At 46.5% G+C, this 20,075-nt stretch overlaps 1 protein-coding gene across 4 annotated transcripts in view; it reads left to right on the top strand.

The window, feature by feature from the left end:
• Positions 1–20,075, top strand: part of Med27 (mediator complex subunit 27) — a 173,251-nt gene that overhangs the window by 100,672 nt on the left and 52,504 nt on the right. For all 4 annotated transcript variants that reach the window (XM_040745110.1, XM_040745112.1, XM_040745113.1 and 1 more), the window contains one exon: positions 19,428–19,521. In XM_040745110.1, coding sequence (XP_040601044.1) covers positions 19,428–19,521 — 94 coding nt within the window. The remainder of the gene's footprint in view (positions 1–19,427; positions 19,522–20,075) is intronic.

Below are 20,075 nucleotides of genomic sequence, written 5' to 3'. Positions count from 1 at the left end.
GGTGGTATCATGGGGGATGCGTTTGAGAGAGATTTCTTGGAGCAATGCAGTTCTGAAAATAGAGCAGGCATTCCTGGAAATTTTGAATTAACACCCACAGATTGGTATGGCCTGGGGCTTGTGTTTTGAATAAGCTTACAGCATATTGTTTATTCAGACACAGTGGTTCTTACACAGAGTGAAGGCCTGTGACGAAGTACTGAGCTAATGACAGTAGCAACCTCATTGAGCTCGTGTCATGTGCCAGAACATTTACCACACGGTGTTACTTGACCACGCTGTGATGATTGTTCTCGTTTACTAGGTAAAATCTGAGATGTAAGGAAGCTAACCAGTGCCAGGCAGCTAGTGCACAGTGAAGGTGGCCATGGCCACAGTGAAGGAGCGCTCAGACGTCCTCCTGGCACTGGATCTGCTCTGAGCACTTTACATCTGTTAAGTCATCCTGTCCACCAACGCCCCGTGCGGAGCCTGCTGTTGTATCTTTTACAGATGAGGAGACTGGGCACAGAGACTGTTTAAGGCTTGGCCGTAGTCACAAGGCTAATTCAGATCCTCCCATTAAAGAATGTGCCCGCAGCCCAGGTTCTATCTGCAGAACACTGTGATCTAGTGTCACAAGTAGCTCTCAGCCATTTCCGCAGATGTTAGGTGTGGAAAGGGCCCGAGTGAAGGACTTTTTTAAGCTGAGGAGCACATCGAGTTCTTTAGCCATGTTGCATGTGACCTGACGCTCATGCCCCACCCCTGAAATCCTGAGTTTGGGAGCCATCTGTCACACACTCTCAGTTACACGTGTTAGAAGCATATGGCAAAGGGCGTGTCCTCTCTAGGATGACCATGGTCACCAAGGAACATTAGAGATTTCCAACTCCTTGCTGGTTACCTGCTGTCCCTCTGTGCGTGGGAACTATGCATTGGTGCTATCATGCCTAGAAAGGTGTGCACTGGAAAGGCACTAATGCAAAAAGAGAACTCAAGGGCCTATAGTGGTAAGTTCTTAAAAGATATGTCTTATTTTTAGTGTGTGTGTGTGTGTGTGTGTGTGTGTGTGTGTGCGCGCGCGCGAGCGCGAGTGCACGTGCACGTGCGCCTGTGAAGTCCAAGAGGGTGGGTAGGGTCTTCTGGAGCTGGAGTTACAAGAGGTTGTGATTGAGTCCTCTGCAAGAACCCCACGTACTCCTAACTGCTGATCCATCCTCCAGACCTCTTAGTGGTGTGTCTTCATGAAGGTTTTGAAGTAATACTGCTGACAGAGACAGTGGTCTGAGGTCTGTCATTTCAAGAGTCCTGTATTTTTGGTTGTTTGAACGGTGTCCTGCCCTCGGATTTGTTCTAGAGAAAGTGAAGCAATGCCATTGAACATATGACAGCCCAAGACTCTGGTCAGACTGTAAATACCTGGATGAAGGCACCAGGCCACCAACAAGGCAGCAGTCATATAGGAGCCATCAATACCAGAGAGAGGCCAGGGCATTAGCAGCAGGCCCAGCATGGCTGTCTGCCCTGTGGTTATTGAGTGGATTGCTTAGAAAGTCTTCAGTGGTTTTTCAACTTGAAAAGAACAAATTTGAAATAAATAAATTGATCCATTAACCTGTTACAGGAAGGTTTCCTCTGAGCTTAGTACCCCAGATCACCTCAGATGAGAGTCACAAAGGCAGACTGTAATAGATTTTCAGGGTGATTTGTGAACTGAAAAGTGACCGTTAACCAACTTGCTTTGTTTATGAGAGAGCCAGGCACTTAATGCCACTAGCCCTGTTCTGGAAGTATATCCCACTATGGTGTGTTTCAGCATGGCGAAGCCATTGATCAGAAGAAAGTGACCAGTTAGCAAGTAAGTGTTTCCTGGGCCAGAGGCTTTTGAATAATGTGTTCTTCAGTTAAAAACAGCACTTTAAGCAATTGTTTAAACCTAACCATTTGGGAACAAGGGAGAAAGCTTCATGAATAATTTATTTTTGAAAGAAAATATTGAGGGATCTGAACTTATTCACCTTCCAAACCTTCTGACTGGAGTGGAAATAAATACCACCAAGTGCTAGGATGCAGACCAATGGATGTCAGAATGCAGACAAGATGTGCACAAGCCTATACATTGCATTCCTTAAACTCTTTGTGGGGAATGGTGTAGGCATGTAAACAAGAGTTTAAAACAAGAACTGGGTATGGAATTGCTCAAAGGGATGCGGGATTTTAGATGTAATGTTGAACATACATCAGCATAGTACCAAGGGAAAGCTTGAAGTTCGGGTAATACGTCCTTGTGCCTAAAAGGACTTTATCAAAGCAGATCAGTTTGATCCCTTGTGCTTAAACATTATGCTTTCCACTTTCTAAATAGACCACCATCTTGTAAAAATGGTATGTCCTTGCCTCAAGGTTTAAGGAGAGTTTGGTGATGTGCAGGTCTACATCACAGCATTGAAAGCCCCCCCACTCCTTAGTCCATGCCTTTGAAGACTCATGGTTTTGTTTTTGTGGCACTTAACACAGATCAACCTGGCTATAGCTGTAGCCTTCGTTTTTTAGGTGAGAAACTGACGCTGGGGTACTTGGTTTTCTGAGATCTCTGAGCTGATGTTCTTAACCCTTCCAGCATCCATAGGGAAACTTCTTACTTCAGACTAGAAGTATGTGACCTGGACAGTTAGTCCATACCAAGCAAGGGTAGACTCGATATTCATGACCTTTGTTAACCCCACAACAAAGTGGAACACAGTGGTGATCCAAGAAGAACGCTCACAGGCCTAGTTGTCATCCCTGATATCAGATTTTCAGCCTGTCAAAGCCCCTCTCACAAAGCCTGTTTTCTCCAGGTTGTCAGGGTAACGTGGTTGGAAACATGTAGCACAGATACCCACAACAGCCAGGCGCCTGTGCTTATGTAACAAGAGCAAGACAGGGGGGAGACTATAAAAAGCACAGGGCTTGGGTTGATGTTCATTACACTAACACGAAAATTAAATTGTTTTCTTGTTAGGAATAACAAGACACGGAAGTCTTTGTTTTAAGAAGACACCCATTCGTGGTTGGGAGTGAATTAGGTATCATCAGCAAAAGAGTGAGGCAGAGTGTCTGAGCCCTTAGCTAATGAGAAACCACATTCCCCAGCAGAGGTACTGAGTCCCCCACAACCATCCTGGAGTAAATATTTTACTGCGATGCAGTAATCTTGATGGGTCCCATCTTCTGTTTCTGTTCGCTGCTTCTGGGGGCTCTAAACAATTTAAGATAAGGGCCTCCCGTTTTGAGCCAGTCATACTTGAAAAATAACCCTTGAAATTATGTGGACTTAATTTCTAGCCATCTTGTTTCAGAAATACTAACCCCAGGGGGTCTTTGTTCTCTACACTAAAATTTAATCTATTTGGAAAATTCCATTTACTTTCTGTAGAAATGGACCGGCCATGGTTCCTGTGAATGATACGGTTGCTATTATCCCTGAACACTGTAGAAATGAACTTTGAAACAGTTGGGTCAGACCAAACAGGAATCATGCATGGTTTGGAAATGGCTGAGTGGACATTATGCCTTGATATTTTACTGGTCATTGTGTCTCAGGTTGCAGAAATATACATTTGGCTTTTTGTAGTTTAATTTGGGAATTTTTTTTCTTATAAAACAAAGATAAATCAAGTGTGATTGCATCGGCACTGAAATGCCACCCACATCTGCAGCATGAAAAGTGTTAGTTACCTGAGATCCAGGTGAGATGAGGTGTCTTGATGTGGACTTGACCTACTCTTCCCTCATATAGAAGGAAAGGAGATTGAACACAATTACTGTTTTATTCCAAAAGATTGTTAGAAAGATTACAAAGCTGACATTAACTGAGCATGGGCTAGCCCCTTACTTGAGTTTATCTGAGTGTGTCTAAGCACATACTTTAAATACACTTACTATTTCCGCAAAGTATATACAAGAAAATAGACTGACATTTTTCAAAACCTCTTTAGCATGGTTTCAGTGACATTTAAACACTGGTCAAAATTCCCTGCTGAGAAATCAAAGCAGGTAAGAGCATCCTGCTGCTGTGGGAGGCACCTTGGGACTGCTCCAGGTGCACCCAAAAGAGGCTCCCAACCCTGCCTCTTGGGAGAGCCTGAGCTCTGTGAGCTTCTCAGTGGCCACATTTTAAAGATCTAGAAGGAGAAATTCCCGCAGAAAGGTCAGAGTTCTAGTCCCGTATTGTCTTCAACATTTTGTATCAGGTATTTGTTCTGTGACCAAATATGACAGAAGCAACTCCAGGAAGAAAGGGACAGTCCGTCACTGCAGAAAAGGTATGGTGGCAGTGTGAGGCAGCTGGTCACATCGCAAGTGTATATGGGGAAACAGAGGACTGGATGCTGGTGTTCTGCTCTCTTTTCTTTCAATTCAGTCCAGGACCCCAGCCCCTGGGACAGTGTCATCCATATTCAAGGTAACTCTTCTCTCCTCTCTGGAAATACTCTTCCAGACATGGCCAGTGGTGTGTCCCTAAGTGATTCCAAACCCAGTCATGCTGATAGTGAGGGGCAATCATCACAGCTTCTCCACAGAGGGAAAGGTTTGAGGTAGAAAGTGCTGTAGCTGCCTTCCAGCCCCAGACTCATGTTAGTCTTCTGGGGCCTATTATTATAATGTGAAATCTGTCAAACTCCTGGAGCATGTTTCCAAGCATGGTTCACTCAAGTCCTGCTACCTTCCACAAGGAGAGACAATTGCTAGAGGTGGCGGGCCACCTGTTATCATCTTTCCGTCGTGTGTGAGTCCTAGAGGTGTAAAGCTGGCCTGCTGTCTCTGATGTTCAGGGACTGCAGAGTGCAGTTAGTTACCCCAGTGCAGTGGCAGCTGGTTAGTGAGGGCTCAGTTCTGCTGTGTGCCCTGCTGCCTTCATTAGGCCCTGACACAGAGGCCAGTGGCAATCGTTATTTACTATAGAAGTCTGGAAAAAGCTGTTTCCCAGAGCTGTCAGCAGGTCTTAGAACCTTCATAGAAATGATGAAAAGTCCTCCACTCTAATCATAAGCAAACGCTTTGCATTGTTTAACAGCAAGTAATCTGCCAGCCGCTTTGAAAACCACAAAGACAGAGCCCTTTGAATTAGGGTTGGAAACTACCAGAGCATTTCAAGCCAGACAGAAACGCTGTGTTGTTCAGAGCCACCGCCCAGGCTGTTTCCCTCCTTCTCTAAAGGTCTGCATTGTGCCAACCTGAGCCGTCTGCCTGGCATGTAGTGTGGTTAAGCCTGACTTGGTGGGCAAAGCCTCCCTTGAGCTAGTGGGCTAACAATATTGTTAACGAGAGTTTAATCTTCTTGCTGTGGTATTCATTTAGATGGAAAGGAACTTTTCCGGGATACATTCCCTGCCTCAGTCTCCTCTGACCTTGCAGGAGTAACTGTGCATGATTAGCTGGCTGTGAGTTTGCACCCCCACATCTTCTCCTAGCAACCCTTCCACACTTAGAGCAGTGAAGTTTACCCAATGTCTAACTTCAGTGTGCCCTTTCACTGTTTTACAGGCCATAACAAGTCGTTGAGCTGTCCTCACTCAGAGCCTCCTGTTTGCTTGCTTGAGGTACCTGTTGTTATGAGCTGCCTCTCTTGCCAGTTGGGAAGGGAAGCTTTGCATACTTTGTTCCTAAGACATGCCTGGTTGAGTTCCCCTCATCCCCCACTTGTCACTGCCACTGCTGTTTTCATCATGGGAAACTCTCCTGCACATGTAATTGTCCATATTAGCACAATTCCAAGTAGTTGACTTGGATGCATTGCCTCATTAACTCAGTGTAGTGTGAGTCACTGCTGTCCTTATCAGATAAGAACTAGGGACCTGAGAGAGAGCCATGGCTCTGGCTCTGGAGCGGCCTGCTCTGCCCATTGGAGAGTCCCATGTGACCCTGTATACACTCACCACACCTCATGTGCCTGTGATGGTGTTGAGAGATGGATGTACCTCAGTGGAACAGAGCAGGGCTTCTGGTTATGGTTGTATGCATCTAACATTTCAGAGGCAAAGGACCTGGAGCTTATTCTCTTGGCTTCCATTTCTAAAGCTGTTGCCGCTTAAGTGAATAATTGTTTTCTCCCTTGGACTTTGATTGTCTGTGTGCTCTGCACATCCTACTTGGCCATATTAGGGCAGCCCACACAGTTCCAGTGAGTGCTGGTCTGTGAGCTCGGGTGGGCAGGTGCCTCCTGTAAATTCCTTGATTGAAAACCTGCTTCCTGGGGTTCTTAGACACTCATCCTCAGCCCACAGATGGAGCTGCTGGTTCCCTCCTGCCATGGGTCTTAAAGAAGTTTCTTAAAGAGATTAGTGAAGGCAATGTGTTTTATATTAGAGCTATCCTTGGGATAATCCTGTGTTAGAAATACTGATGATCTTTCTGGTAGATTCAGTTGCTCCTAAAGGTCGGGGAATGCGGTGTTCGTTACCTGAGTTCTCTACAGTAATTACCATTCAGAGGTGGGTGGGTGTAACTGCTTCTTTGTGCATACAGTAACCTCTAAAGAAATTCGTGTTGAATTAGAGCTAGAATGAACCATAGATACCATCTGGTCAGAACAATAGGAAACTGACACCAGGAGGAACAAGTTCCTTGCCTGATGGGACAGTAGGTGTGGAGAGCCAGGATGTGTTCCCTCATCTGGGCTTTTCTCAGTGGACACTGTCCTGTGTGTTCCGGTTAAGGAGGGTTGCAAGGGAATACAGGAGTAGAAGGACTTTGCTACTTGGTTCCATGTGGTTAGGCGCTCATTCCCTGGGTGTGTGTCGAGGGGTGCCCATGTGTGCTCAGCATTCTGGGCTTTGGTTGTGTTATTTCACGTGGTGACTGCCCTGTGGACAAAGATGCTGTTATGCTACTGTTCTCATCCCATGAAAGTTGAAGCCCAGTAGCTGCCTCCATGCCTCAGTGCTAGAGCTAAAGCTTCAGCCCAGCAGCTACATACCCAACTTCTGGTCCCATCAATTACTGCATGAAGGCTGTCTCAGTCCTCTCTGTGCAGTAGATGTCTGTATCTCAGGGAGCCCCTCGACAACAACAGCCCTTATAAAGAAAACATTTCGTTGGGGCTGGCTTACAGGTTCAGAGATTTAGTCCATTACCACCGTGGTGAGAAGCATGGTGGTGTGCAGGCGGGCGTGGTGCTGCAGAAGGAGGGAGAGAGGGATACTGGGCCTCATTGAGCTTCTGAAACCTCAAAGCCCGCCCCCAGTGACACACCTCCTCCAACAAGGCCACACCTCCTAATCCCTCTCAAGTAGTGCCACTGCCTGACTAAGCGTTCAAATGTATGTGCCAAGGGGAGCTATGGTTGTTTGTGTAAGAATGGCCCACATAGACTCGTTTAAATGTTTAAGGAGTGGTATTAAAAGGTACGGCCTTGTTGGAACAGGTGTTCTGTCCACTGTCTGCATAGCTTTCTTCAAATAAATTCACTTTTTAGACTAAGCCTCTGTAGCTGCATGGTTGAACAAAATGATATTTATGAAGTCACTGGTTTTTCTTTACTGGTTGTTTTTCTACCTATGTAGATGTTGACATGAAAAAATGTTCATGCATATGTCACCTACAGTCAATTCGTGTGCCTCTGTGTGGATGTGTATTTATCACATTTTGGAGTTCCTGTGAATTTGGCAGTGAACTTAGAGGGAAGCTGGCTAGCAATGGTCTGAGAATGTTCTTCACCTGAAGCTAGGAGACACCAGAGTATGGAAGATGTGAGGATGGAGGTGAGGCTGGGGCTCAGTGGTAGGGCATGTGCTTAGCCTATAGGTTCCAACCCGGGATGGCAAAGGACGAGGGAGAATAAAGGTGAAGGACCAGACTGACACCTGTTTCCCACCTGCTGGTTCTGTTTGAGTCAGAGACGTGCTGCTAATAGAATGCTGTTTAGTTAAGGAACAGAACATATGAAGTTTCATTTCGTCATTAGTCAAGAAAGTGCACATTGCTGTTACCTTCAGTTAACTTCAATATCCAGGTCACTGTATTTTGTACTCTAGCATGTAGAATTTCAGTTTGTTTTGATGTCATTTGACTTAGGAAGAACTTTTCTCTGTTCTGGAAGTAGATTTGAGGGAGGGGGTGTCTTCACTAATGGAGAAGTTGTTAGCTGCTTGGGGTAGTAGTTGACCTCCATGGCTTGGGGCAGTTCCACCCATTGTGCAGAGACAATGCTGTCTTTCCTCCCTGTGAGAGGAGGGCCTGGGTGCTGGGGGAGACAGACAGAATGGACAGTCAAATACTGGGAAGAAGACTTGTAGCTTTGGCCCTGTGTGACATCACAGGTAGGTAGCTGACCACCTTGCCTGTTCAGGCCCCCTGTCTTAGCTAAGTTCTCCATAACCGAAAGCAAGTTGGAAAGAAAATGGTTCACTTCAGCTTCCAACTCTCACACTCCATCACTGGGGGAAGGGCAGGTATTCGAGGCAGGAACTAAAACGAGGCCATGGAGGAACATTGCTCACTGGCTTGCCCTCTTTGGTTTGCTTCGTGTACTAGACCCTCCGGTATCAGCCATTTATAAAGAAATACCTACAGATTTGCCTACAGACCAATTTGATTGGAGGCATTTCCTCAGTTGAGGTTTCTTGTTCCCAGATCACTCTCGCCTATGTCAAGCTGACCAAGAAAAGAAAGTAATAATAATAATAACAACAACAACAACCAGGAGGCCTCTCTGGCCAAACACAGGCAGAAGACGGAGAGCAGAGAAGCCTGTGGGTGTAGACCACATGGCAAAGCCAGTCAGGGTCCAGTCTCCAGAGGAAGCCTCCACCCAGAGTTTTGTTTGTAAGCTGAGGGGGGGGTCATGTGAACAGGAAACTGCTACTGCCACCTTTCTGCCTTTCTGGGAGACAAAGCCACCCAGTCCATGTGTCCTTACCATGCTGCCATGTGACTGAAAAAAGAAAAAGGAAAGGAAAGGACATGACTGCGCCTAGGTATGGGGGAGGAGAACATTTATTATAGATAAAGGGAGAGCATAGGCAGAGGCAGGGTTGTCTGGGACAGTCCAAGAGTGGACATAACCAGGCTGGCAGAGGGAGAGGGGATACCAAATGGGTGGGTAACCAAAACGTCTGGATTATATAGGGAAGAGCCTGTGGAGGAAGGGCAGCCCAGCCCCAGGGCTGCAGAGTTCAGGGTAGATAGTAGGATATGCCAGCCATACCCTGTGACAGGTAAGGACTGGCTGCTAGGTTCACTTTGATAAGTTAAACGGGTACCTCAGCCATTTGTCTGTGGTTTGAAACTTAACATCTTGTCTCTGCTGCATGGTGGTTTAGCAAACATTCAGCCCTACAGCTCTGCAGCCCAGCCAGACCTCAGTGCTCCCCAGCTTCCTCAGTACAGTGCAGTGCAGACAGAGTCGAATGAAGACGCCCAGGACAAGTCCGGCCTGGAGCCTGACCTGCTTGCTCTAGCCCATCTCATACTAACTCATATTTCAGGATCTTACCTAAGCAAGCGCCTGCCTTCTCTCCTAAGCACCATGCTAGGAAACGAGTTCTCCTTTCTAATAGGAATAGAGTGAGATGTTAGAAAAAGAAAACCTGGAGGATTCCCTTCTCTCGGGCCTTTCTCAGGGGTCTTCAGGCTGCAGTGGCGCATGGAAGCCTCTGTGCTCAGGCACAGGTCTTACCTTTTGTCAGGGAGGAAGACAGTATTTTTTGTGTAAAGGGAGCAGCTAACGTTAACTGCTTATTTGGAACTGAAAGCTTACATATTAAATTCTTCCCATAGTCCTTGAGACTGGATGAAGTAGATGATGCTCTTATTTGTGAGGTCCAAAGCCAAGGCTAGAGAGGGCTGAGAGGAGGGCAGAGGACGACCCAACACCTAGGTCCCTTTGATTGCCAAAGCTGTTGGTTGTCAGGTGTCTAAGGGCCATTGTCATTGTCTGATGAGAGACTGCTGAGCAGCAGGGACAGGATGGACTTGGCCGTTCCCGGTGTTCTGTTCTAGTGGCCAGGCAGCACCAGGCAGGCAGATGTGGGACAGGTTGTGATGAGTGATGTGAAGGGTGGGTAGTTTTCATGTGGGGACCCAGAGAAAGTTCCACTCAGCAGTCTTGTAGGGGTTTGTCATAGGGGTGCAGTAGGGAACTGGCCGAGTTCTGCCTGTTCCCCTTCACCCCACTTCTGCTTCCTCCCACCCCATTTGCCCCAGGTCACTGCTGTCAAGAAGGGCCAGCCTCACGGGGCCGCACTTGTGTTGGGTGGCCCTTTCTGGTTTAGAGCTTTGGCTTGCAGAAGAAACAGATGTGCAAGAAGGTTTGGTTCATTCTTGTGATTTCTTTTGCTTTGATCCAGTATAATTAAATCTCCAGTTAAAACAAAAGCAAGTGTTTATTGAGCATGTTTTGTGTGGTGCATCCCAGGGGCTGGAAATGGAGCCTCAGACTCTTATCAAGGAGCTCTCTGATGAATGGACAACTGTAATACAAAAGCTTGCTTGCCTCTGGCTTGTAGTGTGGTTTCCTAGAGTGTGCTGACCCATTGGATCAGCCAGTACACATTTGCTTAAGGTTTTCTTCTGACAGGACCATGTGTGTGTGCAGGGATGGTGATCACTGTGAACACCAACCTCTCCATTCTTGGGGCAGTAAAATACCACACAAATGAAGTCTCATTCTGTATGCAGGAAGCAAACTGGCCTGCCACAGCTAGTCACCATTCTCAGAATACTGCCAAAAACGAGCTGGAGGCGGGCAGACCAGTGTGCAGCTGTGACGGGGATGCCAAAGGACACTCCTAGAATTGGGAAGGTGTCCGTGGTCTGCCAGGAGTGGCCTCTCCTGTCTCATATTCATTCATCACACTGAGTCCATCTGAACTGTGTCTTTAACCAGATCCTGAGGAGATGAGTGACAAGGTCGTTGCTGTTACTTAGTATGGTTTTGTTGTGTGGATGGACTTTCCCTCCCTCTCGTGAGCACTCAAGGGTTTACAGAGAAGGCAGTGAAATCACTGTTAACCCAGTTTCTGCCATGACCGCTCTCAAGTCCCTGTACTCCCTTGGCACTGGATGGACATTTACTGAAGGACCAGAAAGGCTGGAATTCTCAGGTGATTGCATTTTGTTACTGTGCATATGAAAACTTCCTCACTTGCTTTACACCCACAGGGTCCTCACAGAGGTGTGGAACAGGCTATCATGTGTAAGAAATCTCTGCTCATGGGGTCTGCTCAGCTCACCCTTAGCCTCATGCTCACCTTCGGCAAGACACTGAACCTGGTTTTTTCCTCCCTTGTAAAGCAGGAGTTTTGCCCTTGCCTTGCTTGCTTCCTAGAGTTGGGGAAATGTGAGTGAGTCAAAGACCGGAAAGTGCTTTGGAAACAGAATCAGGCTATTCTTGGACACCTGGGAGAGCCAGTTCAGCTGCCTAGTTCCCTCAAAGCCTGCTGGGAGGCTTTTCCACCTCAGTGCATAGCAACACCCTAGGAACATGTTCATATTGACAACTGTAGGCCGTCTGTAAATACTGTTAATGCAGAGATAGATAGGGACGGTTTACAGAGGCCCTTCCTTGGGGAGGAAAGGGTTTATTTCATCTTATAACTCTCAGGTCACACTCTATCGCTGAGGGAAGTCAGAGCAAGAACTGAGGCGGAGACCATGGAGGAGCACTGCATAGTGTCCTGTTCCTCGTGGCTTGCTTAGCCTGCTTTCTTAAACAACTCAGGACCCCTTGCCTAGGAGTAGCACCACCCATACCCACAGTGTCTGCTCCCCCCCACCACCAGTCATTAATCAAGAAAATGCCTTACAGACTTACCTGTAGGCCAGTCTTTAAAAGGCATTTGCTTAATGAGGTTTCTTGGCAGATGACTCTAACTTGTGTCAAGTTGGCATAAAACTAGCCAGTACAGTCTGTAAAAGGTCTCCTTTCCTTTTGGTGTTTGCCTGGTTTAGTTCATAAGATGCACAGGAACCTTCAGGGCTGCTGGACAGACAGCAGCCAGACTTGGCTGGCTTTGGTGTGTGCTGGGGCTTTGTACTGGTCAACTTCTGCAGATGGAGTGGTGAGTTCTTTGCTTACCTGAGTGCTCACCTTCAGGGAACATGTGCACACACTCATGAGTTACAAAGTAGAGAGCAGGGTCACCCTCCCCTGGCCACTCTTGTTCCTAGGAAGTCACTGTCCCTAGACTTACCAACCCTCCCACGTAGGTGTAGAGTTTCACAAGGAGACTTCAAGCTTGTAAGCATCTTTCCTTGGAATGGTCGGCTAGTAGTTGTCTGTATTGGGAAGGGAATGGGAAGGAAGCATCATTCCTTTTTCTGTATACCTATTCCTGCTTTCCAGCACACAGTTTAGAAATTACTTTTTACCGGGAGGTGGTGGTGGCACACACCTTTAATCCAGCACTTGAGATGCAGAGACAGGTGAATCTTAGTGAGTTCGAGGCCAGCCTGTTCTACTGAGCGAATTCCAGGACAGCCTGCAAAGCCACAGACAAACCATGTTTCGAAAAAACAGATAGATAGATAGATAGATAGATAGATAGATAGATAGATAGATAGATAGATAACTCTTCATTTCTTGAGAGAACAACCGCACATCTTGCAATGTTGACATTTTGTCAGTGTTGACATTTTACAAATGTGAATGTGAGCAACATTGACCTGCATCTCCAGTCTCCTTCAGCATCAGTGGCTAGTGGTTGTTTCAGCCAGTCTCACTCCCATGAAGTCATTAGACAAGCCCCCATCTGTTCCTCCCACTGTCAGAGGCCTCACAGGCTCATGGGTATGGACAAATGTGGAGGAAAGTCTTCACCTACTTCCAGATCTTGCAAATGTCCCTGTTCATGGTCACTCCTGGCTTTATGCTTTCTGCAAACATAGTTTATTATTAATACATGCACCCATAACTCTGAGGGTGTATATGGGTGGAGGAAATGAACAGCATGGATCTTACACAGTGTGTGGTAAATGCTATTTAAATCTGGATGGAGCAGCTAAGCATCACACTAATGTGAGATCACTGGCTTAGGGCCAGGTTTGTTGTGTTTATGGGTTGGAGTTTTTGTTGTGTTTTTTCCCCCCTTTGAGGAGGGGTTAGACTTAGAGAGCTAAGCCGTCTGTCCAGTTTAATGTTAGGTCTTTAATAACAAATCATTTGCAATGTGTCTTACCATGTAGAGTAGAAAATGAATATTTTGCGAAGTGTTATCTTTAGAAACGTCTTCCCCATTCCCTGTTGTTATCCTGGTGTTGTTGCCTCGATTCGATAGTGCATCTTTGTACTACTGTTTTGCAAAATTAATTAGTTCATTAAAAGTGGCATTTTAAAACCGGTGTGTCGGTACAGTGTGCTTCTTTAGAAGGCTCTTGCTTCTAAGAGGCGTTAAGCTTCTGCAAGAACAGATGCAGGGGTTCCACGAGCAGACATTAAGCCTCAAGACTTGAAAGGATCTCTGCTGCTTTCTCTGAGCTGTGTTTTGCAATGAGCTCTGGCTGCCGTTGTGTATGACATTCTGTGGCTAATGTAGTGACCTCTGCCACGCCTCGCCTCTTCATCTGCTACAGAGAACTGTACATCTCATTGCATAATGACCTAGCCTGGGTCCATGTGGCAATCTCTAATGTACTGTCTACCCATTCAACGAGTATTTAAGGAACACCACCAGGCAATGTGACAAGATGCTGGGATAGTGCAAGGAAGAAAGCAGTCACATGATCCTAGAGAATCCTGTAGGGATGTGGGGATTTAAAGAGGTAATCACTCACAAATTGTGTAATTAGAAATGTGGAGAGGTGACAGAATTTGAAAGTGCTGTATGAGGTAGGGCATACTGATTGATGGATGGGAACAAGAACAGGGCCAGGAAAGGCTCTCCTGAGGAAGTTAGCCAGCCCAAGGAAGAGTGACCATGGCTTCCTGGTGGGCCCGTCTGAGCAATGAGTGGTCCAGGAAGAACTTCCCCGCTCAATGCGGGGAAGATGGTGGCAACTGAGGCTACAAGGTAACCACAGCTGCATTGAGGATCTCCTTGACCTCCGAGGAAGGCATGGGCGGTATGGCTTTGGCCTGCAAAGCTGCTCACCCATAGTCTGATCACCTCTAAGTCCTGTAAATAGGTCTGTGACCTTGTTGCAGAGAGAGTTGTTGCAAGAGATCGGTACTGAAAGGATACTGGGGAAAGGGATGCTTGCCCACTGATGGAGGGAATGTGAGTGAGTGCCGGGAAATAGCACGGATGTTCCTCAGAAGTTAAAGGCAGAAGCAGCAGGTGACTTGGCCATCCACTTCTAGATGTCTGTTCACAGGCTGTGAGATCAGAGCACTGACATCTGCACTCCCATGCTCACTGCAGTGTTGATCACAGTAGTCAAGATCTGTGATCATCAGAAGTCTCCATCGACGGCATATTAACCGATAAAGAAAACATGGTGTGGGTACAATGGATACTTTAACTAGAGGGAAACCCTGTCAATCTGGAGGAACATGTAAATTGTTGTGTTAAATGAAATAAGCCAGGCACGAATGGATGAAATATTACAAGATGTCACTCATGTGTCAAATCTGAAAGAGTTTAATTCATAGAGGAAGACAGTAAAATGGTGGCTACCAAGGACTTGGAATGGGGGAACAACTAGGGGAGATGTTTTCTAAAGGATACAATCTCAGGAATAAATTCAAAAAATTCATTATAGAGCATAGCAGCTAGAATTAGTAATAGTTTATCACAGTTTTAAAGTTTTGCTGACAGGCTGGGCGTGGTGGTGCATATCTTTAATCCTAGCACGCAGAAGGCAGAGGCAAGTGGATCTCTGTGAGTTCAAGGCCAGCCTGGTCTAACTGTCAGAGCTGTTATACAGAGAAACCCTGTCTTGGAAAAAACCTTTTTTGCTGACATAAAAAGTGGTGTATGAGCATGTGTTCATTAGTTTGATATTAGCCATTCAATAAAGTGTGCTTATTTCAGAACACACACACACACAGGGTAATTATATGCAATATTTAGTTTATCAGTTAAAAAGTAAAGAAGCTCGCCTAACAATTCTAGTATAGATCCACACAACTGTTAGACATTATACGCATTGCTGTAATTGTGCTTATATCAAGGCAGGCAGGCAGAATGTCCACTTCATGAAAATACCTTTTCTAAAAAAGAAAATCCCATTCAGAGGTAACAAAGAAAATCAGAGGCTTTAATTCTGGAAGGGTCTAGACAGGGATACTTCAATCAGGGTCCACAAATAGATTCTAAGAATTGTGAATTGCAGAAAGTTGTATGTAAAATGCCATGTAAACATCAGTTTTAGTTTTCAGTACCTTCTCTAGGATCTGTGACCCAAGGAAGACTAAAAAGCACCAGTGAAGGAGTTTAGAAGACCCGGCAGTCTTGCATATTTACAAAAGGCCTTTAGCTTTTGGAAGAAATATCTGAGTAGCATTCTGCCAAGCTGATGTATAGCTGCATGGAGATGCTGGCCATCCTACAGGACAAGAACTAACTGTCTTGTGAGGAAGTATTATCTGCAGACCACCTCTTGGAGATGTTGTCAATGGATCGTTGGGTGGGGACCCAGGTGTTGTTCAGTTCTCCCGTGAAGGCCATTTAAAGAAACAAGAAAACAAGGATTAGGGCCTAGGTGTGAGTGCCAACTGTTGCATCTAGGGGTGGGGCTAGGGAGGGTGCAGAGACACTGGTTAGTGAGTCTGTGATCCAGTCCCAGGAATCCATGGGGACATGAGGAGGAGTTGTGTTTGCTCCCGACAGTCTTATCTCTGAAACCACTGAGTACCTAGCCTTCATTAGTGGCAGGGTAGAGAAACAGGACACACTAGTTGCTTTAAAACTTTCTGCCTGGAAGTACTGAAATTAAGATTCACACCTTGATCTGAACCTGTGGTTTCTGGAATTTTATGTTTCCAGGCAAGTTCTTAGGCCATGTAACTGAGTGTTAGAGTAAGAGGAACCCAGCAACTTCTCCATTTTTGAAAGGCTCCTGTAATGTAAATAGGAACAGCAATCCTTCCAAGCTATTACCCTGCTAACAGGTTGACAGATATGTGCAAATTGTGACTCACTGCTCAATTTGGCTCCAAATTAATGTCTTTCCGTGCGGGCCGCGTCTGCTCAAGTGTGGACTCGTCACCACTGCGGTGTGACTGCTTGTTTGCCTTCACTCGAAAGGTAAAAATTAAAGTAATTTGATTCTGCCACAAAGTGGAGCGTGGCATACGGTGGCAGTGTGGGAGGAGAGCAGCCGTTCCTACCTGTCCTTAGCCCTGCCCTAGAAGCAGGGTGCCAGCAATGCGCTCTGTGAACTCCATGCAGGCGCAAGCAGCGCCCGCTGTCTTGGGAGGCAGCATTCTAGAAGCACTGCCAAAGACCACCCCCCACACATACCAGCCCCCACCCTCAGCAGAAAGAAAGCCATCTTTGCCTCCAGACTTTTAATCTGGTGTGGCAAGCCTCCCTGGTTTCTGTCAAGTAACTAGTGGCTCATTTGTATCTCTAAGGCTGGATCTATTTAAAAATGAAGTGTTTTGATTTCTGCATCTAAAATCTAGACACTGTTTTCCTCAGCTAAAGGTGCAGCTGACTTTCTTTGGTCTCTTTTTGGCAAATGCATAATGTCACCTGTAACAAAGGAATCTGCATCCCTTTTTGTTAGGCCTGCAAAGAAAAACAGTCTCCTTAAAATTCATTTCTGTTCAATGGAATTTTCAAATGAGTTTGCTGAGCCTTATCTAAGATCACAGGCAGGCAGGTGGGCAAACCACAGAAAACCTACCCTATGCCCTTCCCTATAATGAGATTGATGACTGCCTTGGTTGCCATCCTAGAGCCTTCATCCAGCAGCTGATCGAGCAGAAACAGGTACCCACAGCTAAACACTGAGCCATACTCCTAGAACCCAGTTTAGAGAGGGATGAGGGATGAGCAGAGGAGCCAAGACCATGCTGGAGAAACCCACAGAAACAGTTGACCATAGTGAGAGCACAGAGACCCCAGTCGTGAAGCTGGGGAACCAACATTGGACCGAGCCAAGCCCTCTGAATGTGGGTGCCAGCTAGGAGACATGGGTAGTCTATCTGACCTCTAACAGTAGAGCCAATGTTTATCCCTAGTGCACAAATGGACTTTGGGAGCACATTCCCTATGGAGGGATACTGTTGCAGCCCAGATACGCAAAAGAGGGCCTAGGCCCTTCCCCAAATGATGTGACAGACTTTGATGATCCCCTGTGGAAGGCTTCACTATCCTTGGGGAGTGGGGGGTGGTTTGGGGGCCGGTGGGGGGCATGAGAGGATGGGAGGGCAAGGGAATGGGGAATTGATATGTAAAATAAGATTGTTTCTAAAAAAAAAAAAGAAAGAAAGAAAACCAGAAAAAGAAAACGCACCCTAAGCCTCTTAACTCTCCTGTGCCAGTGGAGATACCTTTCCTAGGAACTATCTTTCTTCTGCCACTACCTTCCCTTCCAAGTAAAGATTTCCATTAGCCATGGGGTCCAGAAATGGCCAGGGAAGCTTACTATTTGCCCACTGCAACTCTGGATCTACAAAAAAAAATCCAAACTAGGTGACTTGAATTCTAGGAAGTGCAAGGTGAGGTTGGCTCTAACTTCATGTGTGGCCCAGGATCATCACATAATCCACTGTTCAGGTTTTCCAGTTTGCTAAGGAGTCTGTTGTTCCAAGTGGTGTGTTGAAGATTTCAAGGTGACAGCTACAAGGCAGAGCAGGTTATGATGTGTCTTAGGGCTGAACTAGTGCATATTCATTGAGTTCCCTTCCGGAACTATGATGGCGGTTGATTGAGGACTGTACAGAAGACACTGCCTGCCCCTCACATTAGCATATACTTGGCAGTGACCTCCATTCACATGGGACAGAGGCTGTTTGCTTCCGCTGAGTCTGAAGAAATGGGTTGAAACCACACATATAGATTTGGGAAAGTATCTGAAAATAAGTGTTGCCAGCACTGAGTTGGCATGGTTTTGTCACGCATCTTCTGCTTGTCCAATAGACACCAGGCAGTGCCACACTGATGCCTCCCTCTCTCCCAGTCACCTCTGCAGTAGAATTGTGCTTAGATATCAGGATGGACTATGAGGCTGAGTCAAGGCAATCGCAGAAGACCACAGTGTTTCTTAGTCACTCAGGAATGACATTTCCAATGCTGCTACGTCTTAATAGGGTGAGGCCTCACCTGCAAGAAATGCCTGGAGCAAGTTCAGCCTTTAATGGCAAGCCTCACTCACGTGATGGGGGTGGGGGGCTGGTGTGGCGGCACAGGATCTGCGGGCTACCTGAAGCCCCACTGCCATCTTCTCCAGGAGCACCCCACACACACACCTCTTCTCATTGTCTGTGCCCCAGCTACCCACTGGCCTCATTAGAAGTTACCAGCCTTCTGCAGCCTCCCTCTCCTGTCCTTCCACATGAGAACCTGACAGGTTGATCCTGCTTTCTGACTTCATTAGCGGAAATGTTGGTGTTCACTTTTTAACAGATGGTATTCTTCTGTGTGCTGTCTCTCATGATCCCCAGGTTCCTAACTGAAATTTTATATCATGTGATCAAGGAGTTTATCTCTGCCTTCCCCCAGAAAGTATACCTTAGCCTGTCCCTGATGGATGGGCATGTAATTTAATTTGCTACATCCAGTGGATGTGAAACCCATCCCAAGACCCCTTAATGGGAAGTTTCGGGTCTTGGCTGGTGAATTGCACACCTCCTTTGTGACGGTGTGACGAGATAGTGAGCTGGCATGGTTTCCTTTGTGGGGAGCAGAGCCAGCTCTGTGTGTGCTGTGGGCTGGTATGTTCCCAGTGAGCCTCCACTACAGGGCAGGAGGGCTCTTGGGACCACCCGCCAGCACACTTGTCATCTGTGAGTCCTTAATAAGTACCCGGCACCATGCCAATCGCTTAATGCCAGTGGCCTCAGTAAGTATGAAACCCTGGGAGATGCAGGCAGGCCAGCAGAGAGGTGAATGGAGCTTCTAGCTCGCCTGTTACTAGGAAAGGTTTTAGAGCCAGGGAGTTTCAGAATAAAGTGGTGATAGGACACAGAAAGCTCAACAAGTAAAAGCCAAACAGTGATCCAAGAAAACTGAAAGCACCACTACTAGGTCTGGCTAAAGAAGGCAAGGCTGAAGTGCAGGACTGTGCTTACAGTGGAGGCCTGTAGGGCATACATATCCCAATGGGAAATCGAGGTGCATTCAGGGTACTTTATTTAAAATATAAATATAATCACTTAAAACAGAGCCCCTCTGCAAAGGGTCATGGGAGGAAAAAACATGTTCTCATAAGGAGCTTTGTAATATTGTCTTCTTCAAAAGGTATCACAACAACTAGCAGTTGGGTATTAGGTATGAAATGAAGTCTTCACACCTGTGGATTCCTAGCCTCCAGCAGGACTCCAGTTAATACTCTTGTACTTCTTATACACCCAGGTACGTCGATGATGTGATCAGCCGCATTGACAGAATGTTTCCAGAAATGTCCATTCATTTATCCAGACCCAATGGGACTTCAGCAATGCTTCTGGTAAGATCTGCTTGTGTGTGGGGACTCATGGAGGAGAAAACAGTCTTGAAGCTCAGCTCCCTATGAGGCTGAGGAGATGACTCAGTAAGGTGCCAAAAGCTGCGTATGGGGAGCACTGTAAGCCTAGTGCTGGGGGGGTAGAGGCAGGAGGGGCCTGCAGCATGCTAGCGTGGTGGATCAACTGAGTTGTGAGGACTAGGTTCAATGACAAAGCTTGTCTGAGAAATAATAAGGTGGACAGTGGCACACCTGACACCCACCTCTGGCCTCTACACAAGTACACACACACACACACACACACACACACACACTCTCTCTCTCTCTCTCTCTCTCTCTCTCTCTCTCTCTCTCTCTCTCTCTCTCTCTCTCTCTCTCTCTCTCTCTCTATGCTTTGCTACAGAAGCTCTAGACACTGGAGAGGAAATCCCAGGTCAGCAGCTTTCTTTCTTGGCATCCTTTAGGGCAGTGTTCTCATCTTCCTAATGCTGCAACCCTTTATTACAGTTCTCCATGCTGTGGTGACCCCCACCATAAAATTATTTCCATCGCTACTT

The sequence above is a fragment of the Mesocricetus auratus genome, unplaced genomic scaffold, assembly GCF_017639785.1.
Source record: "Mesocricetus auratus isolate SY011 unplaced genomic scaffold, BCM_Maur_2.0 Super-Scaffold_100004, whole genome shotgun sequence".
Taxonomy (NCBI): Eukaryota; Metazoa; Chordata; class Mammalia; order Rodentia; family Cricetidae; genus Mesocricetus; species Mesocricetus auratus.
The sequence above is the reverse complement of the archived record's forward strand: the minus strand, read 5'-3'. Positions and strand labels throughout refer to the sequence as shown.